The sequence below is a fragment of the Nicotiana tabacum genome, chromosome 17 (assembly GCF_000715075.1).
Source record: "Nicotiana tabacum cultivar K326 chromosome 17, ASM71507v2, whole genome shotgun sequence".
Lineage (NCBI taxonomy): Eukaryota > Viridiplantae > Streptophyta > Magnoliopsida > Solanales > Solanaceae > Nicotiana > Nicotiana tabacum.
The window spans coordinates 54,208,962-54,232,162 of record NC_134096.1 but is presented as its reverse complement, the minus strand read 5'-3'; the positions used below and the strand labels follow the sequence as shown (position 1 = coordinate 54,232,162).

The 23,201-nt window shown below is 35.0% G+C and overlaps 3 protein-coding genes across 3 annotated transcripts; all 3 read left to right on the top strand.

Moving 5' to 3' along the window:
• The first annotated feature begins 5,962 nt into the window (after window positions 1–5,962).
• Window positions 5,963–9,368, top strand: LOC107823171 (U-box domain-containing protein 45-like). The gene is made up of 2 exons (XM_016649769.2): window positions 5,963–6,442; window positions 8,156–9,368. Exons 1-2 carry the CDS (start codon window positions 6,168–6,170, stop codon window positions 8,994–8,996), a joined length of 1,116 nt encoding a protein of 371 aa, XP_016505255.2. The 5' UTR covers window positions 5,963–6,167; the 3' UTR covers window positions 8,997–9,368.
• An 872-nt stretch (window positions 9,369–10,240) lies between these two features.
• LOC107823172 (putative aquaporin NIP-type) lies at window positions 10,241–11,344 on the top strand. Its single transcript, XM_016649770.2, has 3 exons — window positions 10,241–10,566; window positions 10,680–10,907; window positions 11,115–11,344. Exons 1-3 carry the CDS (start codon window positions 10,468–10,470, stop codon window positions 11,229–11,231), a joined length of 444 nt encoding a protein of 147 aa, XP_016505256.2. The 5' UTR covers window positions 10,241–10,467; the 3' UTR covers window positions 11,232–11,344.
• Window positions 11,345–20,030: 8,686 nt separating this feature from the next.
• On the top strand, window positions 20,031–22,580 carry LOC107779640 (putative aquaporin NIP-type). The gene is made up of 5 exons (XM_016600099.2): window positions 20,031–20,218; window positions 20,347–20,571; window positions 21,655–21,852; window positions 21,965–22,026; window positions 22,295–22,580. The coding sequence occupies exons 1-5, from the start codon at window positions 20,075–20,077 to the stop codon at window positions 22,491–22,493; spliced, it is 828 nt and encodes a 275-aa protein (XP_016455585.2). The 5' UTR covers window positions 20,031–20,074; the 3' UTR covers window positions 22,494–22,580.
• Window positions 22,581–23,201: the final 621 nt, after the last annotated feature.

Genomic DNA, 23,201 nt, shown 5'->3' with positions numbered 1-23,201 from the left:
ACGTCGTAATTGCGAACTCTTGATCGCAATTGCGACCATCGCAAAAGCGATCAGTGTCCCAGCTATTAGTGGTCACAAAAGCGACACCAAATCCGCATTTACGAACATCCTCCCAATCGCATTTGCGATTCCAACTTCGCAATTGCGAAGGATGCCGGCTAAGCTCCAGTCGCATTTGCGACACAACAATCGTAAAAGCGGCGCCCACCAGATCACATTCGTGATTCCCTCTTCGCATTTGCGAAGCCAATAGTCCCTCCCCAGATATCGACTTTGCAAAAGCGAGACTCGCAATTGCGAACATGTCATCGCAATTGTGAGATCTGCAAACCTGAAACACCAGAAAAAGCATAAGCAATTCAAGACCTTCTGAAACTCATCTGAGCCCCTCGGGCTCCAATCCAAACATTCACATAAGTGTAATAGCATCATACAAACTCGCTCGCTAATTCAAATCATCAAAATAACATCAAATATCAAGAATCGATCATCAAAACTCAAAATTTTAACTTTGAAACTTATTTTTCCAACTTTTCACATAGTGCACCGAAACGGTCTCTGGTCACCTGGGGCCCAACCAAACATACGTACCAACCCAAAATCATCGCACTAACCTATCGGAATCGTCAAAATATTGATCGAGGTTGTTTATAAAAAATGTTGAAGTCATTTAAAGGCAAAAATCACATTTTTTTTAAAAAATATTCACATTTAAATTTTCGAAAAATCGAGACGGACCATACATGCAAGCCTTAAATCGTCAAATAAAGCTATGAAAAGTCCCGGAACACGGAAAGAAAAAGTAATGCTTAAAACTACATGTCGGGTTGTTAGATTAGGAGAAAATACATTAATGAAATTGAACCGTCTTCATACTTTGGGTCGTAGATGACTAGATTTTTGGTGTCGCATTTTGTAAAGATATATATGACGATTCCAACAATGGTATATAGTAAAGTTAACAGTCTTGTACTCTTAGCACATACTAGCTCCACCTTGTTTCTGTATGTTGTTCAAAGCACCATTGTATCAATTATCTTCATATCCAAAGGAAGAGAACAAATAAATACTCCTTCCGTCTCAAAATATTTGTCATTTTTCCCTTCTTAAGAGTCAATTTGACTAACCTTTGAAGTTCAAATTTAAAACTAAAATTTAAATATTCAAAAACTATACGAAAGATGCTGTAATTTGTAATTCTTTACCTATCAATATATATGGTGAAAAATACATATTAAAATATTGGTCAAAAATCATATAATTTGAATATCGAAGCGAAAGTTGACAAATATATTAACACAGAGGAGGTAGAATCAAAGAATTCTAGGTTGAAGTATAGTATGTAAATAAAAATGGGAGAGAGAGAGACCTGCACGATGATAAACAAACACTCTGCAGCAGAATTTAAGAATCCTTCCTCAGAAAATTAAATAGAAAGATAATGGTCAATATTCCTTTTGCTCCGAGAGGAAGAATATATACGAAATCGAGGTCTGGAGCTATAGCATATGCCCTCCCATGGACAGATAGAGATATAGTTACCACAAGTCTCCAGGTTTAAACAAAATTTTCATTAATTGCGCCCAATTTGGGAAGATGCAACCACTTGTTTAAAATTCAACAATAATTAAGCTGAATTGAATGTGATCAGCTGTCTTAAAGTAATAAAATTTAGCTTGACCTAGCTAGTATGGTTATTAAACAATAAGGTTAAAACTTAAATTGTATTTATAGGTAATCTATCGAGCAATATTAGAGATCTTTTCTATAAAAACAAACAGAAAAATATACGAGAATAGTAAATATCGTACGGAAGTACCATTTTAATGTGGACAAACAAAAAATAAGAAGGAAAAAGGGAGCATATAAGTTGAGCTAGAAGAATATGATTCATCAATATAAGAAGGATAGGCGTTAACATTCATTTCCTTTTCTTTTCTAAGTGTAACTTTGGTCCAAAATAAGAGGGAAGACCATTTGTAAGGGATGTTTATACAAATAGCCGGTAGAATTTATTGTTTACTTTTTAATATAACTCAGTCGTCTAGTTTTAATTTAAGCGTTTTAATCTTCTCCATTTTTTCTAACATATTATAACTCAGTCGGCTAGTTTTAATTTAAGCGGGTGAGTGGGCTATTTAAGTTAATTCTTCCATTATTTGCTAAAAATCATACTGTTGGAATGTGATTTCAAATAAAAAGCCCAACAATGCTCGAGTGATAAGGCTATACGGCAGCATACATATCCATTTATGATTTACCGAATTTTTAAACTTTAACCGATACCCAGTTTAAGTATAACTCAAGACAACAGTACTTCTCCTCTGCTTTTTGTATTATTTCTTGTCTAAAGTTAGGCTTGACAGAAGCAAACTTCATACTTGTTTATATCTGAAGTTCGCAATTTCATACGCGAATTTTTTAGTTAATCCTAATACGAGTAAACTTGTGAATTTTTTAGCACTTTGAATATAACTTCAATAGTGATTCAAAAATCGGGTATATCTGTAATTTCCCCATCCAAAAGGGTTAGAAGTACTTAATTTATCCCTTGATACGGTTTCGCCAATGGCATGTGAACTAGCCCCAAAGCCCAACTAACGTGCAAATAAATAGTCGAGGCCAATGGCTTTTTCCCCCTAAAAAGGTTCCCTTTCTTTTTGCCTTTTAATTCCTTCTTACTTGTGACTTTTCTAGAGTATATTTTGCGAAAATGATACTGTATAGTTGCTCTCAAAATAATATCTGAATAAATGTATAATTGTTTTAAAATTTTGGTATATATATACATTCTGTATGTTATATACAAAAAATATATAAATTTTGTACACTTTTTCGGCTATCGAATGTACATAGTTTTTTTTGCCCGGGCTAAATGAAAAAAGCTCGTGTATTTTTCGCGTTAACGGCACAGGAGCCTTTATCAAGAAAAGGGAGAACTTTCAAAAATGACTATTGTTTGGAGGCTTATTGTTGGGCGTAGCTATAATAGCTAATTGCATTCCGTAGCTACCAATTGCTTGCCATGCGATGTATGTCGCTGTATTCATTTCAGTTGTATTCATTGTATTCAATTTGGATATATTCATTCTTATATATTTTACATTGTATTCAGTTTCACTGTATTGAATTCAGTTATTTTCAAACAATAATAATAATAAATAAATAAATAGGTTGTATACCGCTCTAATTAATTCGGATGTATACACTGTATTCAATTTGACTTTATTCATTCTTAACTATTTTACATTGTATTTAATTTTACTGTATTCAATTTGACTGTATTCAAACAACAAAAAATAAAAACAGTGATATTCAGCTGTATTCAATTCATTGGTAGCTGCTTTTACACTAAATTTAATTTATTGTATTTAATTTGACTGTATTCAAACAATAAAAATTTAAAAAATACAAAGATTTGTCACAAAAAATAACCTTAGAAATACATAAATACATACGAAAATATATATAAAAGAAACTGCATTTGCGTTGAAAAATATAGAATACACTCAAATTTGAGTATATTTGTACGAAATATAATGTATATTGTATCATTGTATGTGACTCAATAGAAAAGAAGAGAAGAAACTTCGTCGGAGATCGCGCCTTTCGGCATTCCGTTAGATCCAGATCAGGTGACGCCTCCAATCTTCCTCCTTCATTGTTTTTGCCATCGGTAATGGACCCATCACGACTTCGTGATTTTTAGATTTGGATTTGACAGTGTAGATCAAAGAAGGGAAGAGAAAGAGGTGGTTGGATCTGGATCTGATGATGGAGATGAGAGAAGGGAAGAGAGAGAGGCCATGTCAATATGTGTGTCGAGGAATTTGCCGATCCTTTTGAAAAGTTCTTTCGGAGGATTTCACTAGGGGAACACAATTCCACTACCCATGCTCGACTGCTTTGTGTGTTAGGGGTCGTTTGATAGAGTGTATAAGAATAATGGTGAATAGTGTGTATTAGTAATGCTCGTATAAGTTATGCTTGCATTAGTTATGCTCACATATTTCTTATCCATTGTTTGATTTTATGTATTAAAGCATTGCACAATTTCTAAAAGAATTATTTGTTTACAAAAATACCCTCATAACCAGTCCATCACTTTATCTTTTTAAAAGAAACATATGTTGAGGAATATTTTTTATATGAAAAAGGTTTTAAAAATTATTTGATTTGTCTACCTATATTGTTGTATAGAACTAAATATTTATTTATAAAAAAAAATATCATAAGTATTTATTTATTTACTAGGGATATAATTTTTTTCCTATTTGCATTATTTCACACTTGCATTAATATAATATCATAGTTTAATTATGCATAAATATTGAAGGATAATTTTGTCTTTAACGAAGCTAATGCATGCATTAAAATTCATTGCATTGTTAATACAATGGGTTTTTATGCATTAGTTATGTATAAGATAATACCAAATAGGGCGTATAACTAATGCATAAGTTTAAAATATGCACCAAACAAGGCATTATTAATACACAAATCTAATGCATGTATTATTTTATCTAATGTATCCTACAAAATGACCCCTTAGGCTACTGAAAGTTGAAACCCTAAAGCTCCTATACAGTAGGAATTGAACATGGACGGGAAAATAAAATGAGTAAACCAAATGTTTTTGTACTTTGTTATAAAATATAAAAAGTGGTTATAAATAATAATATTTTTAAAGTATTTTGATTTATAATAAATAAAGTATATTATTTAGTTATAGCATGTAAAATTTTCTCAAGAAAAATACTTACTTGTCGTCGGTGAATCCACTAAATCAAACAATTTAAGCTTAAAATACATACTACTAAAACGAAAATATATGACTATGGTTCATGATAAAATGCATAAGACATCTATATGTTTTTAATTTATTAGTTTTTTATAAACATAGAATACGAGCAAAAGTTATTCCTTTCAATGACTATACCCTTTTATGTTTGTAGTACACCCCCTTGTGAAATCCCCTTATGAAGGAATTCAAAGACGCCGTACTGGTGTCTGACTACTATATCGTCCACTCCTATATGAGTGAATGAAAACAAACACGTGTTCTTTTGGTAATATGGAACACATGGTTATAATCAACTTCTTTCTTTTAAGAAAAGAAATTAATTTCCTAAGTTGATTATTATTATGTGTTGTATTATACCCAAAGGAATTTTAGAGATGGCCGGTGACCATGTAAAAGCGAGATTGTTTTGTGCATTTGCGAGTACTCGATAAATTTAAAAATCACTAAGGTCTAGAAGAAGCAACATTTTAAGTGCAAAAATAGGTGCAAAATATCACTATATTCACTATTTCATAACAAACTTAATATAGTCATAAGGCTAAACTCCGACTATGCATGGGTACAGGAAAAGATGGATCATAGTATAGTGAAACTTAATATAATTATTTATTTTAAAAGAACCTTAATTACGTACTATAACAATTTGAGCTGCAGTAGCTTGTATTTGCTAATGTAAAGACGCGCATCGTCTAATCCAGGGCCAAATCAAACACCTTCTTTCCGTCAAAAGCTTATGCTACTAGTTGTATTGGTTAACAAAATAGTAAAGGAAATATATGTTTAGCCAATTTCAAGGATGCCTCGTACATATCTTGTTCTACGACATAAGACACGTGGAAAATTAGGATTAGATAGTCCTTTCTTCCTAGCTTCGGCAATATGACTTCACTCACATTATATTCGTTAGCTGATAAATTCATTCAGTAGAGAAAGAGCAATGAGCATAATCATAAAATTTCTCGAACTACAGCACTATTACTGCTGGGGCATGGAATGTTCTGATACTTTTTTTTCTCAAAATAACGTGTCATAATGTAACATGCCAAACATTGGCCAACTTCCCTTATTTTACAATTTTTTGGTTGAAAAAAGTGAAAATTAGTGTATTTTCTTAAATTATTCACTTATTTAAATTCTCTCAAATTTACAATTTTCAAATTCAAAGGGAGTACTATATTGTTGAAAAGAAGACCCCACACTCTCCATGGCTGCTGTCCCCACAAAACAGGCGGAGTTGGGTTCTATAACAGTTGCTTAACGCCACGGCGCAGGTGCCTATGTTTTTTCTCTTCTCAACCTTACGTCTCTTACTCTCAAAAAAAATTAATTCCCAATAATTTACTCTTTCGTGAGTATATATGTGATGGAGGTCGGAGGTGAGAGCTACACCAACCCCATCACCACCACTGATACATGCAGCGTTAATCGGAACCTTCTTCTCATTCAATCCGATGACCCTATTTTGAAAGTTCAGGCTGCTATGGAAATTCGACGACTTACCAAGACATCCAAACGTTACCGCCGCTATTTCTCTAACGCCGTGAAACCCCTCGTTGATATGCTCCGTTCTACTAACTCCTTTGAGTCTAAAGAAGCCGCTCTCCTTGCCCTCCTCAATCTCGCTGTTAAAGACGAAAGGTACGCCTGAAATATTTGTGTGGTTCTCATTTTCAGGGTTTAGAACGGACAGTGTTTCATTTCACCTAATTTGTTTTACGTCATGATGATTATAATAGTAATATTTACAGTATTATTATAGTACTCACTATTTAAGAAGTAAAATAGGTATTACGATATTTTTAAATTATACAACTAATTTGGGAATTTGTCGTACTAATTTGGGCTGTTTCAATGTTCTTTCCGCTCCATTTGATTGCTGAGAAAAGTAAGCAAGAAAAGAATTCCTGTGTGAAACTTACTTCCGCTTTAGAAAAGAAATGAGGTCATCTCAAGTTGTAGAAGAATCAGGTCTGGATATTGTTGGATACTGCGTTAAAAATATTTTAGTTTCCAGTTGAAAAATCAGAACTTTAAGCTCAAAATACCATTTAGAGCTTAACGTATGGTTGAAGTTGGGAATGTCTATGATTCTTTGAGGTTATTTGGAGGAAGTGTTCAAAATGATCCATGAAATAGTGTGGTGCTTGCTTCTGAGTCCTATTCTCGAAATAGAAAATCTGTAGCATTAGTTGCCTAACAATTAAGCTAATAGTAGTAAGTTTAATAATCTAGGAAAAAGGTATTGGCAAAGTTAGTAGTTTCAGACTTTTGATTGGGTCATCAGTGATTATAATACCGGTTTCCGTGAATTTAAGTATTTGTTAAAGTCAATAAAAGTTGGAGGCATATATACCCAAAATGCTTTTCAATTGACCCCTTGACATGTAAATGCTTTATGTTCAGATGCGTAGACGAATATGGATGTGCTGATGGGCAGATTACTCAAAGGATTAAATTTTCTGTAATGGTATATGGGGAATATCAGAATTTGATACTAAACTAAATGAGTTATCCATTACAGTGATTACTGTTTAAAGTTTTTATTCACTCTTTATTTGTTCGTTCATCTATAGTGCCAAATGATATAGCTCTACGTCTCAAATTTCAATAGACACAGTTGCTACTTCTCGTTGGCATGCACTGCCTTTGAGTGCTTCTGGGAATTAATCTGAACCCTGCTATTGCTCTATAGTTAGTCTATGATCATCATTTTAGGAGTAAATTAAGAATGGAGAAAGACTTTGGTGTTATCTCCAAAGAAGTAAACATTTACATCAATACCACAACTTGTAGCCCAAGACCGCGAAACCGTTTAGTCTGTAAACCTTTTTCTTCTATTCATTCCTTTGGATTAGACTTGTATGACAGAATCAATTAAGTGCAGTAAGCATTTGTCCCATAGCTGTAAATCTCTACCTGTAACTAGAATAGGATAGTGCAGTGTAATACCTTGTATGCATTCAAGTTGAACTCCGATTGCTCTCCCTAGTAGTTCAGCTACTTAAATCTGTTATAACATCAACTTCAGTAAATAGACAAAGCCTACACCACCCTTCAGAGACACCATCAGAGCTAATTAAAGGAACACAGGATTTGTTAATTGAGATGTCTATGTGTGTGTTTGCACAAAAAGATTTTGACATTTTGTGTCACTTATCTGCACTCTTGTGCTTGACTTGTTTCTCTTCCATCCAATAGAATTTATCTGGACTATTTGTGCTTTCTGATACATTAAAGAAAGATTTGAAAGTGACGATTGCCAATTTCAAATAGTATTCCAGAATTCTACCAAATTAAGTATTAAAGCTCCGCGATCTTCTGACTTTGATTAATATTTGCTTCTCTCCTCAGAAACAAGTTAAGTATCATTGATGCTGGTGCCTTGGGTTCCCTCATAGGCTTTCTTCAATCAGAGAATTCAACTCTACAAGACCATGCAACGGCTTCATTGCTTACATTATCCGCTTCTTCTGTGACAAAGCCCATTATTAGTGCTTCTTGTGTCATTCCTCTACTTGTGGAAGTCCTAAGACAAGTAAGCTCACAAGCTAAGGTTGATGCAGTTATGGCTCTTTACAATCTGTCAACTTATCAAGGCAACCTAAACTTGATCCTTCAAACAGAGGCCATACATTTCATTGTTTCTCTGCTTAAATCTTGTAAAAAGTCTTCAAAAACTGCAGAGAAATGTACTGCTCTCATTGAATTCTTAGTGAGTTATGAGGAGGGTAGAACTGCATTGATATCTGAAGAAGGGGGAGTATTTGCAGTTGTAGAGGTGCTTGAAAATGGATCGCTTCAAAGCAGAGAACATGCTGTAGGAACTCTCCTAACAATGTGCCAGAGCGACCGCTATAAATACAGAGAACCAATTCTGAAAGAAGGTGTAATTCCTGGACTTCTTGAGATGACTGTTCAAGGAACAACTGAGTCTCAAACAAAAGCGCAAATACTTTTAAGGTTGCTCAGAGACAATCCTTATCCTAACTCTGAACTTCAACCTGACACATTGGAGAACATTGTTTCCAATATTATATCTCAGATAGATGGAGAGGATCAATTAGGAAAAACAAAGGAGATGCTTGCCGAAATGGTACAAGTTAGTATGGAGCGAAGTTTGAGACATATACAGCAAAGGGCACTGATACGTACTCCATCTGACCTATCTGTTTCTAGTTTCAAAAAGAGTTAGAAAAGCGAATCTAGTTGCTTCCGTGCAGCCAATGGCATTTCGATCACAAAATCCATTGACAGCCGCATAAATGACTAGAAATGTTTTTCAATTGGTAGTGGTGTATAATGTGGTTGTTTTGTACTTCTCTCCGCCTTGCACCTCTTTTTTGAGCCAGTGTGCTATTGATTTTCCGTACTTGGGAAAATGAGATAGACAGATAGATAGATACTACAGAATGCCAGTCCGGATCCTTCTGAAAGGCGCCAGGTGACTGGTTACTCAGTAATTTTAGAAACAATAAGATCTTAGGAAATGTAGTTTTTGACCTTGGTCCTTGTAACATAGATTGTGTATTGAAGGTTATACAACTGTTAGTTTCATTTCTCCGCCCTCATGGTGTTTTTGTGATATACGGAGAATGTTTAAAAGGAACGAATGGAGTTTTTATTCTCAGAACTTCTCATGCTTTTCTGCTGAAGGCTGAGGCAATATATTGTAATGGATACACTTAAAAAGTGCTTTGAGTGATCCTCGTACTATTTCAAAAGCCAGAGAAATTTAAGATATATGTGCTATATATATATCCTTTCAGACCAAAAGAGAAACTTAGTAATTATTTCGATTGAGACGTTAGTCATTCTTTGTCTGTCTTTTACAGAGAAGGAAACAGCTAGAAGTATATGGCTTTTTCAACACGCATTGTTATGTTTCTTATGTGTATTTGGTTAATAATCATGTATTTTTTTGACGTGTGAAAGTCAACAATAATTTAGATCATGCACTAAACCTTCAAGGATTTAAGTAATATATATCCCGGCAATATAGACATTTTTTTTTTTTACTCTGTGATAGCGGGTTATAAGTTATCATTTTTACTAGATTATCGGTTACTAATATTTATCAAGATATGTACCAATAGTTATCTAATAAGTGACTTAATTGTGTAAATATTCTTTACGCCGCATCGAACTTAAACTCAAGGTCAATTGGTCAAATTGGACTTGCCTCAACTAATCCTCTCTCTTGGACAACAAAACAGAACTCCTAAGAAGCTGCTCTGTCATTTAAACGGGATTAATCAAGTAAAGGCAATTGCCCTTTAATTAATCTAGTGAAGACACCTCGAATACATAGTTCATGAACATTATAAGCAAAAGAAAATAAGAAAAATGCCAACCGTGCGTCCACAATTTTTCGGAAATGTGAAGAAGACCATACTGGTATTATAAGTAAACCAAAAGATAAATATAAATATTAAAAGAAAATTGGAGGGCTGAATGGAAGTTTGAAACAGTGTGAGCTCTAGAGATCCTAATATACAGCGGGATCGAACATATTCTCCAACTATTCATCACATCCTCATCTTTAATTTGTTGACAAGGAGAAAACAAATTGAGAACCCTTTATGCCTTTATTTTCCTGTTTTATGATATCCAAAGGGGGCGAAAATGGATGGTAACTGAGAAGAAGAAATTAATCACCATATACAATGGAAGAAGGTGCACCTGCAGCCAATATCCTTAAGTCCCACTCTGATACTAACACAAGGCTGTATTCATCAGCTTCGGTTGTTGCACTCGCACAAAAGGTCAGGTTCTTTCACAAGGCAAATCCAAGATTCAAATTTGATGGATTTAACTTCTAAATTTAGTTTTCTTTTTGAAGTTTTAACTGATTTACACCCTGTTATGTTTGTTCCAGTTGATTGCAGAGGCCATTGGCGCGTACTTCATTATATTTGCATGGTGTGGATCAGTTGCCATGAATAAGCTATACGATGATGAGAGCTTAACATCTCCAGGGATAAGCACGACATGGGGAGCAGTTGCAATGGTGATGGTTTACTCATTGGGACAAGTATCAGGAGGTCATTTTAATCCTGCTGTTACAATCACTTTCACTATCTTCCGTCACTTTCCATGGAAATTAGTACGTACTAGTTGTAGTCTTAACTGTTTCAATTTTAACTTTCAATGACATAAAATCTTATGGTAGTTTATTGGTTTGATTTTGAGTTCGCAGCAGTTACAGTTTCTGATCCCTTTTGTCAAAAGTGTTTGTTAGCCTTTTAATCTTGGTTAAGAATAGTAGCAAAATGTATGTGAAGTATTTTGACATCATATGCATGTGATGCAGGCACCTTTGTACATAATAGCTCAACTAATCGGCTCAGTTCTGGCAATCGGTACTTTAGCGCTACTGTTGGATGTGAATCTCAAAGCTTATTTTGAACATTTTCCTAAATTGGGTTGAAAAATAACCCATGATCAATATTTGGGTTGAAAAATAGTAAGTCGTTGATTACTTGGTTATCCCCACAACCATTTTCCATTCTAAGAATAATATTCGAAGATGACGATGACTATTTTTAACAGATAGGTTATTTGTCATTGAAGAAAGGACAGAACAAAATGACAACTTGCTGAATTATTTAGCGATTCAACCATTTTACAATGGCTTGATTGTGTTAAATGTTTTTTTTTTTTAATTCACATTATGATAGCATGACACATTTGATGATAGCATGATTAATTTCTTTGGCTTCATTTAAAGCTTCACACCCCAAAATTGAGTATGTGAATTCCACGCTAGATGTAAGAAATATTTATCCAGGTTTTTGACTAATATATCTTCGTTAGGAACATATATATATATATATATATATATATATATATGTCGACATACTCAATTTGATATATATTGATTATGTGATCCTCATAGGATAGTGAAGCTTTCGGGATTCACTGTAATAATTATAATAGATTTGTCAGAATCTCGTGTTACAAAAAATGAATACTACTAACAGTTATGACGACATAAATCTTGTTTTATATATCCGAAAGACAAGTTTACATGTTTATTAATAAATCACTATGCTCAATTTACTGAGTAGAATATCGATGATGATGATACACTGGCTAAATTCCTTGGTAGTAGCAAATGTTGATGTTCACCAACAACATAAATATAGTCACTCAAAGTAGCCTAAGAATGGTATGTATACGCACATTCACACTTTCCTGTCGATAGAGTATTACATATAGTTGCTAATTACAAATGCAGGATATATAGCTGCAGGGGTTCCGCAGATTATTACTCTAATATTGGCGTAGGGTTGCAGAATGTTGCTCTATGGACTATGTCATAACTCATATGGCAGAGGCAATATGGTGGCTGAAAGACTGCAGAACATTGACGATCGATGATTGACAAGACTATATATATACACGCCGATGAGGCGGAAGAAAGAAAAACTAAGATAGTTACTGCAATTAGCAAATGATTTGGAAAAAACAGCTAAGGGGAGAGTGATATTGATGAGATTTCATCATATTCCTAAGCAAAGGTTCAATATCCTGCAACGGCGTCAAAAACTTGTTGCGACCAAACACACTCACGCAAGTATACGCGGTCGTCAAGTAATAAAGTGACTAAAAGTCGGATGTCGAACCCACGAGGACTTATGATTAACTATTAACTAAATTAAACTATCCTAATTATCTAAACAAGAATTAAACCTAAAAATATTTTATTCTAAACTAATTAAGTAAAAAAAATATAAATAATGAACTTTGAATAGAGAAAGAGCAGATGTTTTTATGATATCAATGTAATAAAAACGATCTAGGGTTATGGGCTATCTAACAATCATATTGTATTCTTAAATTGAATTGACCGACTAATTTATCTAGCTTATTGGTTGACAGGGTTAATATTGCTCATAAGAATCTGTCGAGTTCTTACTCGCCTATTCAAGCTAACCTAACGCCTATATGTCTATGGAGTTAGAATCAACAAGAACGCGTTTATAATTCCTGTAAATCAACCAAGCAAGGCAATTAGGTATATGTCTATCCTAACCACGAATCCGTTCCCCGATGCCCGAGTTCAAGAACTTGCTCTACTCAATCCTATATGCAATCTAGAATTCCCACTTTCGAGTTCAATTCTAGATTCGTAGATAATATTCAATTGGTGATCAAGCAATCAAATAATTAAGTGCAAGATTGAATAAATAAACCAATATGATAAATCAAGAAGGCAAAATCAACTTCAAAAATCAACATTCATGTATACCCATGACCCTAGAATAATGGGATTCTTAGCCACTCATATTCAGGCAATCATCCAAAATTTCATAAGAGTGCATAAAAATCAATGAAAGAAAGAGAGAATAAGAACTCCCGATGAATTCCGTGGTTTTTGAACTTGGTTGTAGCTTCTGTCTTCTTCAATCTTGCTCCTCCTCTTCTCACGCCGCCAAAAGAAGCGTTTTTAAGCTTTATATATTGCCCAAAAATTCGTGGGCTAGAGTTCTCCTAACCCTAGCCCAAATCGGCTTCAGGTGTTGATGCTAAGGTGGATGCGACGCATCCACCTCGTCCTCCACTTCTCAGCTTCGCATGCTGGGGTGGATGCTTCGCATCCACCTCGTCCTCCACTTCTCAGCTTCGCATGCTAGGGTGGATGCTTCGCATCCACCTCGTCCTCCACTTCTCAGCTTCGCATGCTAGGGTGGATGCTTCGCATCCACCTCGTCCTCCACTTCTCAGCTTTGCCCAGGTGCGGATGCTAAGGCGGATGCTATGGGCCGACTTCACTGCTAAGGGTACACGAAATCTGATTTTTTCTAGATTGGATGCGACGCATCCAACCCCTCTTCCTCTAGCTAGAGCACCTTTTCTTCATATTTTTGCACTCCAAACACCTTAATTCATCACACACAACTCAATTAGTCATAAAATCAATAATTAAACCATGTTGGGCATTTTAAGATCAAATAACATCAAGAAGCGGTTAAAACATGGGTAAAGTAACATCAACACATATCGAAATATGCCAAACATCACTACCCCACACTTAAACCTTTGTTCGTCCTCGAACAAACCATCCTATAGTAGACGAAACAAAATTAAGCTCTTATCATTCAAAGCACACTGCACCTATGATCGTGGTTATTTGCAACAATTAGGCTCTAGGCTATGCATCACATATACTTCCCTTTAATTATGCCCTTCTTTAAACATATTCGAACAAAGACAACATGCTCACAACAACCCTAACCTCAAAAACCGACTCAATGTCACTATGCACTCATGGCTTGAACAACTAACATCATAGAGAAGTCTAATAACGTTACCTATCCCTCGTGAAACCATGTGCCCTCACAACAAGAACAAGAGAGCGAGTTCAATCCACACCTTCTAATCTCATGATCAAATATATTTTAATGACTCACATATATCAAAGAAAATCGCTCACTCTCACAAAGAAGTCACATGCATGCAATTGGTACCATAGGCTTGCCCTTAATGAAAATCTTTACTAATGTAAGCTCGCTCGATCTAAAATCAATTAGGACTTTTTCATGGTTGTAATATGGGCTAAGGGACGGGTAGGATATATTTTTGGAATAGTGACTCAACCTCATAAGCACTTTAACACATCACTAAATAACTTAAGCGCAATTTCTTCAACACCACTTCAATCTCACAAATAATATCACCCCCAATAATATTTCCTCTTTCTTTAAGCACTACTTTAATTCATACCCACTAGCAAGAACAAGACAACAATTTATTCATCTATATTTTTCTTTCAATTTCCGCTAGTGGTGTATTATTTTACAAAATAAGTGCACCCTTCTTTCTTTCATTGGTTCCACTCAAAAGTCACCCCACACTTAGTCCCTTCTTACTTCTTTTAGCGCTCATCTAACAATTAAAGTGCTTTAAGAGGTAAAAGGATCAAACCAATGTCAATTAAGAATAAAAAGGGTATAGGCTTGTAATGTGGGTACCAAATAACAGGTCTACAGGCTCAAAAGGGTTAAGTAGGGATAGATTTTATTTGTGATAAGCAATAAGCTCAAAAAGATCAAAGAAAGCCTAAAATCATTTTTCAAACCGAGCATCACCTAAAATTTCGCTTCAACTCACATACCGGGCAAGTTCTAGACATAAGTACAATACATGGACAACACAAAAACCTCACCACACATGGCACATGACTCACTAAAGACGATCACATTCCGACTCTCAAGCAATGCAAGTATTCACGGAGCCACGAGATATTAAGTATTAAACACAAGGTGAACATAAGTCATGTAAACGAGACATATGAGCCACAAAACATGCTATCCAATTTAACAAGGCATCATCAATAAATTCAAATCATACAGAAGATACTACACATGCCAAAGCATAAATATGTTACTATCAAACAAGTCAAGGGAGCCTAGGTTCATCATTCTTGCTCCTTTTATTCCCTAAATTCCTAATCTACTCGTAAAGAAAAAAGCTACCCGGTTCAAACTACATCCCATGGAAAAGAACCGAGGCACAAAGAAAAACCACAGGGGATTATTACTACCTAAAGAAAGCTAAAAGACATATTTTGAATTTTTGTTTAGACTTTAATCCCTCAAGAAAATTGTCTAGGAGATCAATCATCGGGAAAAGTCCAATTTTTCTACTTTTTTCGTTTTTTTTTTCTTTTTTTTTTTCACAAAAGCTACTACACTTAAGAATGAGTACTACAACTAAGCTAAAATAGCACAGAAACTCATCCAAATGATCTCCTCACCCCACACTTAAAATTTTGCAATGTCCTCAATGCACACTATAAATAATAAGGGGGTGAACGAGACTCCCTGGTAGGCCAAAGGGCGAAGCAATAGCGGCTCACGAGGTACTCAGACTTTCCCCAGGCATTGTCCTTTGTGTGGGCACCCCACACTTAGTCCTCACCATCTAGCCCGCTTTTGCACTCTTCTAATGGCTCTGCTTCCTATGCTCATAATCCTACAAAACAAAAATAAATACTACAAAATAATAAAAATAAAATAAAATAAAAAGTAAACAAAAATAAAAGAAAGCAGTAACGCTGAGTTGCCTCCCAACAAGCGCCTGATTTAACGTAGCGGCACGACGTGAACCACTTTTTGCCTCCACCTCGAACTTATGAATTGAGCCCCTAACATGGCATCCAGTTTGCGGCTATGCTCCAGTGGTGGGGCTACAATGATAACCAGGCCAAGTAATAAATTTTTCACTCTACACTTCTCGGCCTTTAGATAAGGAATGTATTTTTTGCTTTTTGGCATGACAAATTTAAGAATACAAGCACTCTCATCCTCACTCTTTGACTCCCCCATAGGCTCAGATGTCTTGATTAATATCTTACTATCTAAACACAATGTGGAAAAATGATTGGAATGAGAACCAATACGCCCTAACTCTAGAATTGTATTACTCTTTACATCCTCATATTTACATACACAAGAATCTTCAAATATAACATTATCTACCTCCTCACATGGCTCTAGTGTACTTTTCGCAACATGGGCATCATCAACAAAAATATGCTTGAGTGATTGGCTCTCCACTTTTAGCTCATCAATTTGGCGTATAAGCTCATTTTTAGCTTTACACAACTCATTACTATTTTGTTGGGCGTTAGACGCATCAACCTTTGTATTCAATTGAGCCTCTAAGTCGTGAATAGTAGTGCCAAATTTATCGATCTCTTGTCCCAATTCGGCTCTTCCTTCTATAAAGTATCTCATCTCATTTGTAATTTCCTCACGTTGAGCCTCATATATTTCTAATCTTTCGGATTGTTCCACCAGCGACATATGGCTCAAAATCTCCACTTTTTCAAAATTATCTTCTTGCTGGTACTCGCTCTCTTCATTCAATTCTTCCATATTGGCCTTCATTCTTGTGATTGCTGCCCTCATTCTTTTCATATGTTTTTTGAGTTCATCCTGTTGCTCTGCTACTTGCCTCAGAGTATCCCTAATATATGCATCAGGTTCCATATCCTGCACTTCATTGCCCCTATCAAACTCAGAAACATCATTAGAAAGATCATAATAAGGGCTCAGAGAAGGATGAACGGGATTAGGACAACCATCCCAATGGCCATCTTGACCACCACACATATTACAAATATTCCACTTAAAAGATTGAGATTGTGCGCACAAATCGGTCCCGGGAATATTCTGACAATTTTTCCACCAGTGGGGTCCTCCACAATATGGACAAGGATCATCAAAATAAGAATAAACATCATTCGAATAATTTTCATTCCAAGATGCCATGTTAAAGTAAATAACAAATACTAACTAAACTAAAAAAATGAATAGATAAAAAAAAAATTAGCTAATCTAGAATACTATCTAATCCCCGGCAACGGCGCCAAAAACTTGTTGCGACCAAACACACTCATGCAAGTATACGCGGTCGTCAAGTAATAAAGTGACTAAAAGTCGGATGTCGAACCCACGAGGACTTATGATTAACTATTAACTAAATTAAACTATCCTAATTATCTAAACAAGAATTAAACCTAAAAATATTTTATTCTAAACTAATTAAGTAAAAAAAATATAAATAATGAACTTTGAATAGAGAAAGAGCAGATGTTTTTATGATATCAATGTAATAAAAACGATCTAGGGTTATGGGCTATCTAACAATCATATTGTATTCTTAAATTGAATTGACCGACTAATTTATCTAGCTTATTGGTTGACAGGGTTAATATTCCTCATAAGAATCTGTCGAGTTCTTACTCGCCTATTCAAGATAACCTAACGCCTATATGTCTATGGAGTTTGAATCAACAAGAACGCGTTTATAATTCCTGTAAATCAACCAAGCAAGGCAATTAGGTATATGTCTATCCTAATCACGAATCCGTTCCCCGATGCCCGAGTTCAAGAACTTGCTCTACTCAATCCTATATGCAATCTAGAATTCCCACTTTCGAGTTCAATTCTAGATTAGTAGATAATATTCAATTGGTGATCAAGCAATCAAATAATTAAGTGCAAGATTGAATAAATAAACCAATATGATAAATCAAGAAGGCAAAATCAACTTCAAAAATCAACATTCATGTATACCCATGACCCTAGAATAATGGGATTCTTAGCCACTCATATTCAGGCAATCATCCAAAATTTCATAAGAGTGCATAAAAATCAATGAAAGAAAGAGAGAATAAGAACTCCCGATGAATTCCGTGGTTTTTGAACTTGGTTGTAGCTTCTGTCTTCTTCAATCTTGCTCCTCCTCTTCTCACGCCGCCAAAAGAAGCGTTTTTAAGCTTTATATATTGCCCAAAAATTCGTGGGCTAGAGTTCTCCTAACCCTAGCCCAAATCGGCTTCAGGTGTTGATGCTAAGGTGGATGCGACGCATCTACCTCGTCCTCCACTTCTCAGCTTCGCATGCTGGGGTGGATGCTTCACATCCACCTCGTCCTCCACTTCTCAGCTTCGCATGCTAGGGTGGATGCTTCGCATCCACCTCGTCCTCCACTTCTTAGCTTTGCCCAGGTGCGGATGCTAAGGCGGATGCTATGGGCCGACTTCACTGCTAAGGGTGCACGAAATCTGATTTTTTCTAAATTGGATGCGACGCATCCAACCCCTCTTCCTCTAGCTAGAGCACCTTTTCTTCATATTTTTGCACTCCAAACACCTTAATTCATCACACACAACTCAATTAGTCATAAAATCAATAATTAAACCATGTTGGGCATTTTAAGATCAAATAACATCAAGAAGCGGTTAAAATATGGGTAAAGTAACATCAACACATATCGAAATATGCCAAACATCAATGATTGACAAGACTATATATATACACGCCGATGAGGCGGAAGAAAGAAAAACTAAGATAGTTACTGCAATTAGCAAATGATTTGGAAAAAACAGCTAAGGGGAGAGTGATATTGATGAGATTTCATCATATTCCTAAGCAAAGGTGGACTTAGATCGTGCTTCGTGGATTAAATATATACATATTAAAAGAAAATATATACATATAATAAGATCTCACTAATTTACTTATTAAATTCAAATTTTAAATTTGCTATTTTCGTAAGATGTATATGTCAACAAATGAGTCGGAAAATATTGGTCGTGTTGTATGGGTGGAACCTGGAAGTATGAAATTTGTGAAATTCAATGAGGGATGTTCTTGCCGAAACTCTTACGTACTGTTAGTTCATGGCCATTAAAATGTTATATCTGTCATGCTATTAGTTTAATTAGGTTTAGTTCCTCTTTTGCTTTGCTCCCTTGTCTTTCCAACCAAGTCTGTTCACCTTCTTCTACAATTCATGACATGCGATACCTTTCATTTCATTTTGGAGAGAAAAAGAAAATTTTCTTTTATTAAAAAGAGTTTAAATTCTATGCAGTGACACATCATAGATAATTTACATCATTTGGTTACATGATATATACAGTAACATGGTAAATAACATATTACTAACATGTCATAAAATATATACCTTATGGAAATTGCGCATGTTTTTCATGTTTGGTCAATAAATTGTGTTTATATATATTTTTTATATAAGTTAAAATTTGATTCCGTTTCTCTAGGACGACAAAATGGAACACCAAGGAATCTAATTTTGTGTGGTTTAGCTCGTGAATGAGATTAACGTAACCACGTTAAGGGGACTGCTTTCAACTCTAGACTAGATAAGGCACCTCAAACTCACAGTTGTCCCATGCATGTGGCTGCTGATCTCATTTCTGTTTTGACCAGGGACTAGGTAAATCCAAATTAAATCCGTGAAGTTGCCAAAGTCCAAGTTGCAATTCATATTTCACCAACGTTATACATTAAAAAAAAAAAGTCAAAAACGGTATTCTCTCATCTTTATCCAAGAATGTGATTCTAGACCATATGAGTAAAGTAAAAATTTTCGAAGATAATTAACTATGATTATTCAAAGTTTGAAACACTGTGGAGATCCTAATAAATATAGTATGTATCTTGCTGCCCTTAGACGTATATTATATTATCCACGCAACTATTAAAGACATCAAAGGTTGACCGTCAATATGAAAGATTGAACGGCTTGGACTAGCTATTAGATTGGTCAAACATTTTGTAAGCTTCCAACAAATTTTTCGATTGCCTATCTTTTTCCTTATATATACCCACCTTGATAAAGAAGAGGAAAAGAAATCGAGAATTACCCTTATACTTGTACAATAATTTAACACGAAATACTTGTCATTAGGTTTGTTAGGGATCGAGAAAAACCTTTATATATACTTGTACAAGCATGGCAGCGAACACTGAAGGTAGCCGAGAAGATGAAATCTCCAAACTGGAAGAAGGTGTCCATGCAGATAATATATGTGCGTCCCAGTCTAACACTAGCATAGGATTTTGTTCATCACCTTCCGTTGTTGCTGTTGCTCAAAAGGTTAGTTTTTGACGATAGTTACTTGTAATAAATGATCTTTTAAGTGACATAAATAAATTAAGCAAATTACACTATGAATGTATTAAATTAAAGGTAAGCTTATTAGTATGTTCTGTTCCTTTTTCTAGTTGATTGCAGAGGCAATTGGGACGTACTTTATTATATTTGCAGGATGTGGATCAGTAGCAGTGAATAAGCTATACGATGGGAGTATTACGTTTCCAGGGATTTGCGTGACATGGGGTCTAATTGTGATGGTTATGATTTACTCTTTGGGACACGTATCTGGAGCTCATTTTAATCCTGCTGTGACGATCACTTTCACTATCTTCCGTCGTTTCTCATGGAAACTGGTACGTATCAGTAGTACGTAGTTTTTAAGCTTTACTTTTTTTTTTTTTTTTTTTTTTCATTCACACAATTATCTTGGGAGGAAACATCTGATCTACAACGTTTGTATTAAGAGTCCAATAGATACATATCTCACAACTTAATGTACTCATGCATGTAGAAAATAACCAAAGGCGTATTCAGGATTTTAAAAGGAGCAGTGCACTTTGCTTCCGTTTGATTTAATTTCATAAAATTTTGCCACGATAACAACTTAGACTAGTAAACTTTAATTAATACTAAAGAAATATCATTTGATCTACAATTGTCTAAACAAGTTTTTATACTTTGAAAGCAGTCAACAACAACATCATTATTTGACGAAAATTTACTTCCCAAATAAAAAAATTGAAGGAAAAGAAAAGGAAGAAAAACAATAAGGAAATTGGAAAAAGTGTAACCTTTGGTAAAAGTGTTGCTGAAGACTCGTGTTGAGACTGGAGTCTCGAGGATATGGGAATTTTGATATTTAGGTAATGAACCAAAAAAGAACAGAAAGAAATGACCCAAAAACAAAAGCATAAAAGAAAGAGAAGACTAAAAAAAAGGAAAAAAAAAGAAGAGAAACAACAAAAGGGGAACCAAAATAGAAAAGAAAGAAAAGGAAAAAAAACAGAAAAGAATGAAAGGACAAAGGAAAAAAAACACAAACAGAAAACCGGGAATTTACCTAAGTAACAGGGCAGTGGATTCGATACCTTGACCAAGTTATCAATGGTGCACGAGAGCACCACTGCGCCAATGTACAATGTTGAGCATGGGTTCACATATAACAAAATTTATAAATTTCCCAGAAAAACTGCAATGCTATACACTATCTAAGGAGGGGTGCATGGGTTCACGTGACCCATGTAAATCCGCCCCCGAACATAACTAACGTTCAAGTGTTTAAATAAAAGTTAGTATAACATTTTAGGAATTCCTTATTTTTATGGCAAAATATATATCCGAGATCTCCTTGAACTTTAACACTTTTTATTTGACGTAGTCCCGAACTATTTTCGAATAAACATGTATATGTAATATGATATCCATGCAATGCACAGGCACCTTTGTACATAATAGCTCAACTAACGGGCTCAATTCTAGCGAGCGGCACATTAGCACTATTGTTGGACGTCACTTCCACATCTTATTTTGGCACTGTTCCAGTAGGATCTAATGGCCAATCTTTGGCTATGGAAATCATCATTTCCTTCCTCCTAATGTTCGTTGTTTGCGGAGTTTCTACAGATGATAGAGCGGTATGTTATTTCTTACTATATATATTTTACATTGAGCAGATAAATTCATTAGAAATTTAGCACCATTCTCAAGGTCATTGATTAATTCATTGGTTTTTCATGTGAAAAGCAGATAGGAGAACTAGGTGGATTGGCAGTTGGAATGACAATAACCTTGAATGTCTTTGTTGCCGGGTATGCTTAAAGTTTAACTACTCATCATATCACTTTACATAGCACATCTAAATATTTAACTATAATAATTTGTTCTTTCTAGTACTTTTTTAAAAAAATTCTATATATATTTTTATTTTAATTTAAGGAAATTAAGGAATTGGCTTTCAGATTCATGCCAAAAATTGTATTTAGATGACCCACGCTTTTGAATCCGTCAATCTCTCCATTCTTTTTTGTTAGGAAATGGAGAGTAGTAATTCTTACCTTTCAAATGAAGTGGATGCAGGCCAATTTCAGGAGCATCGATGAACCCAGCAAGGAGCATTGGTCCAGCGATTGTGAAGCAAGTCTATAAAGGTCTTTGGGTGTATATAATTGGGCCAGTCATCGGAACTCTAGCGGGAGCGTTTGTATACAACTTAATTAGATTTACGAATAAACCACTTCTTCAACTAGTTAAAAGTAGATCCTTTCTTCGAAGTTAAGAGAGTAAAATAATTCATGAATTTGTAGGTTATAGATCTAGTGAAGGAATGTATCTGTCATATTTTGAAATCTCTTTTTATGATTCATCAAAATTATTTACCCTCAAAATCGGATAACAATTGAATTTGTAATTGGTTTTAAGGATACGCGGATTAACTTGATACAAAGTGATAAATTAAGTTGCAATTGAAATAAACAATGATAAAGTAAATTTAAACCACACGAATTGGACAATTTCAATCTCGAAAGGTTAGTCACCCTCGAGCCAGATGCACTTTGATCGGTATCACGATACAAAAGAACAAGAGCTTAAAGAGAAAAATAATAATGTATTGCTTTGGAATGCGTGTTACAATGTGTTAAATGAATTATCAGACCCCTTTATATAGTAGAGAGTCCTACTTTAGGTACAATTCTGTTAAAGGTAAAAAATCTCTTGATTTGTCGATTGCCAGTTCCTCATTAATACGTGCAGAAATTCCCGCCGTAATATCAAACGGTCATGGATATTTTAGTTTTCTATTATGCTAACAATGTTTCTTCGAGCTCGTTCGGGGCTAGGATCGATTCCCGGATCACGACCTCGATATTCTCGAAGGCGGGCGTTCCAACCCATAGTTCTAGCCCGGTGGGACTTGGGGTCGATCTTCAATCCTTTATTGCCATTTTTTGGAGAGTAGACGACAAGAAACGGCATGAGCTTCCGA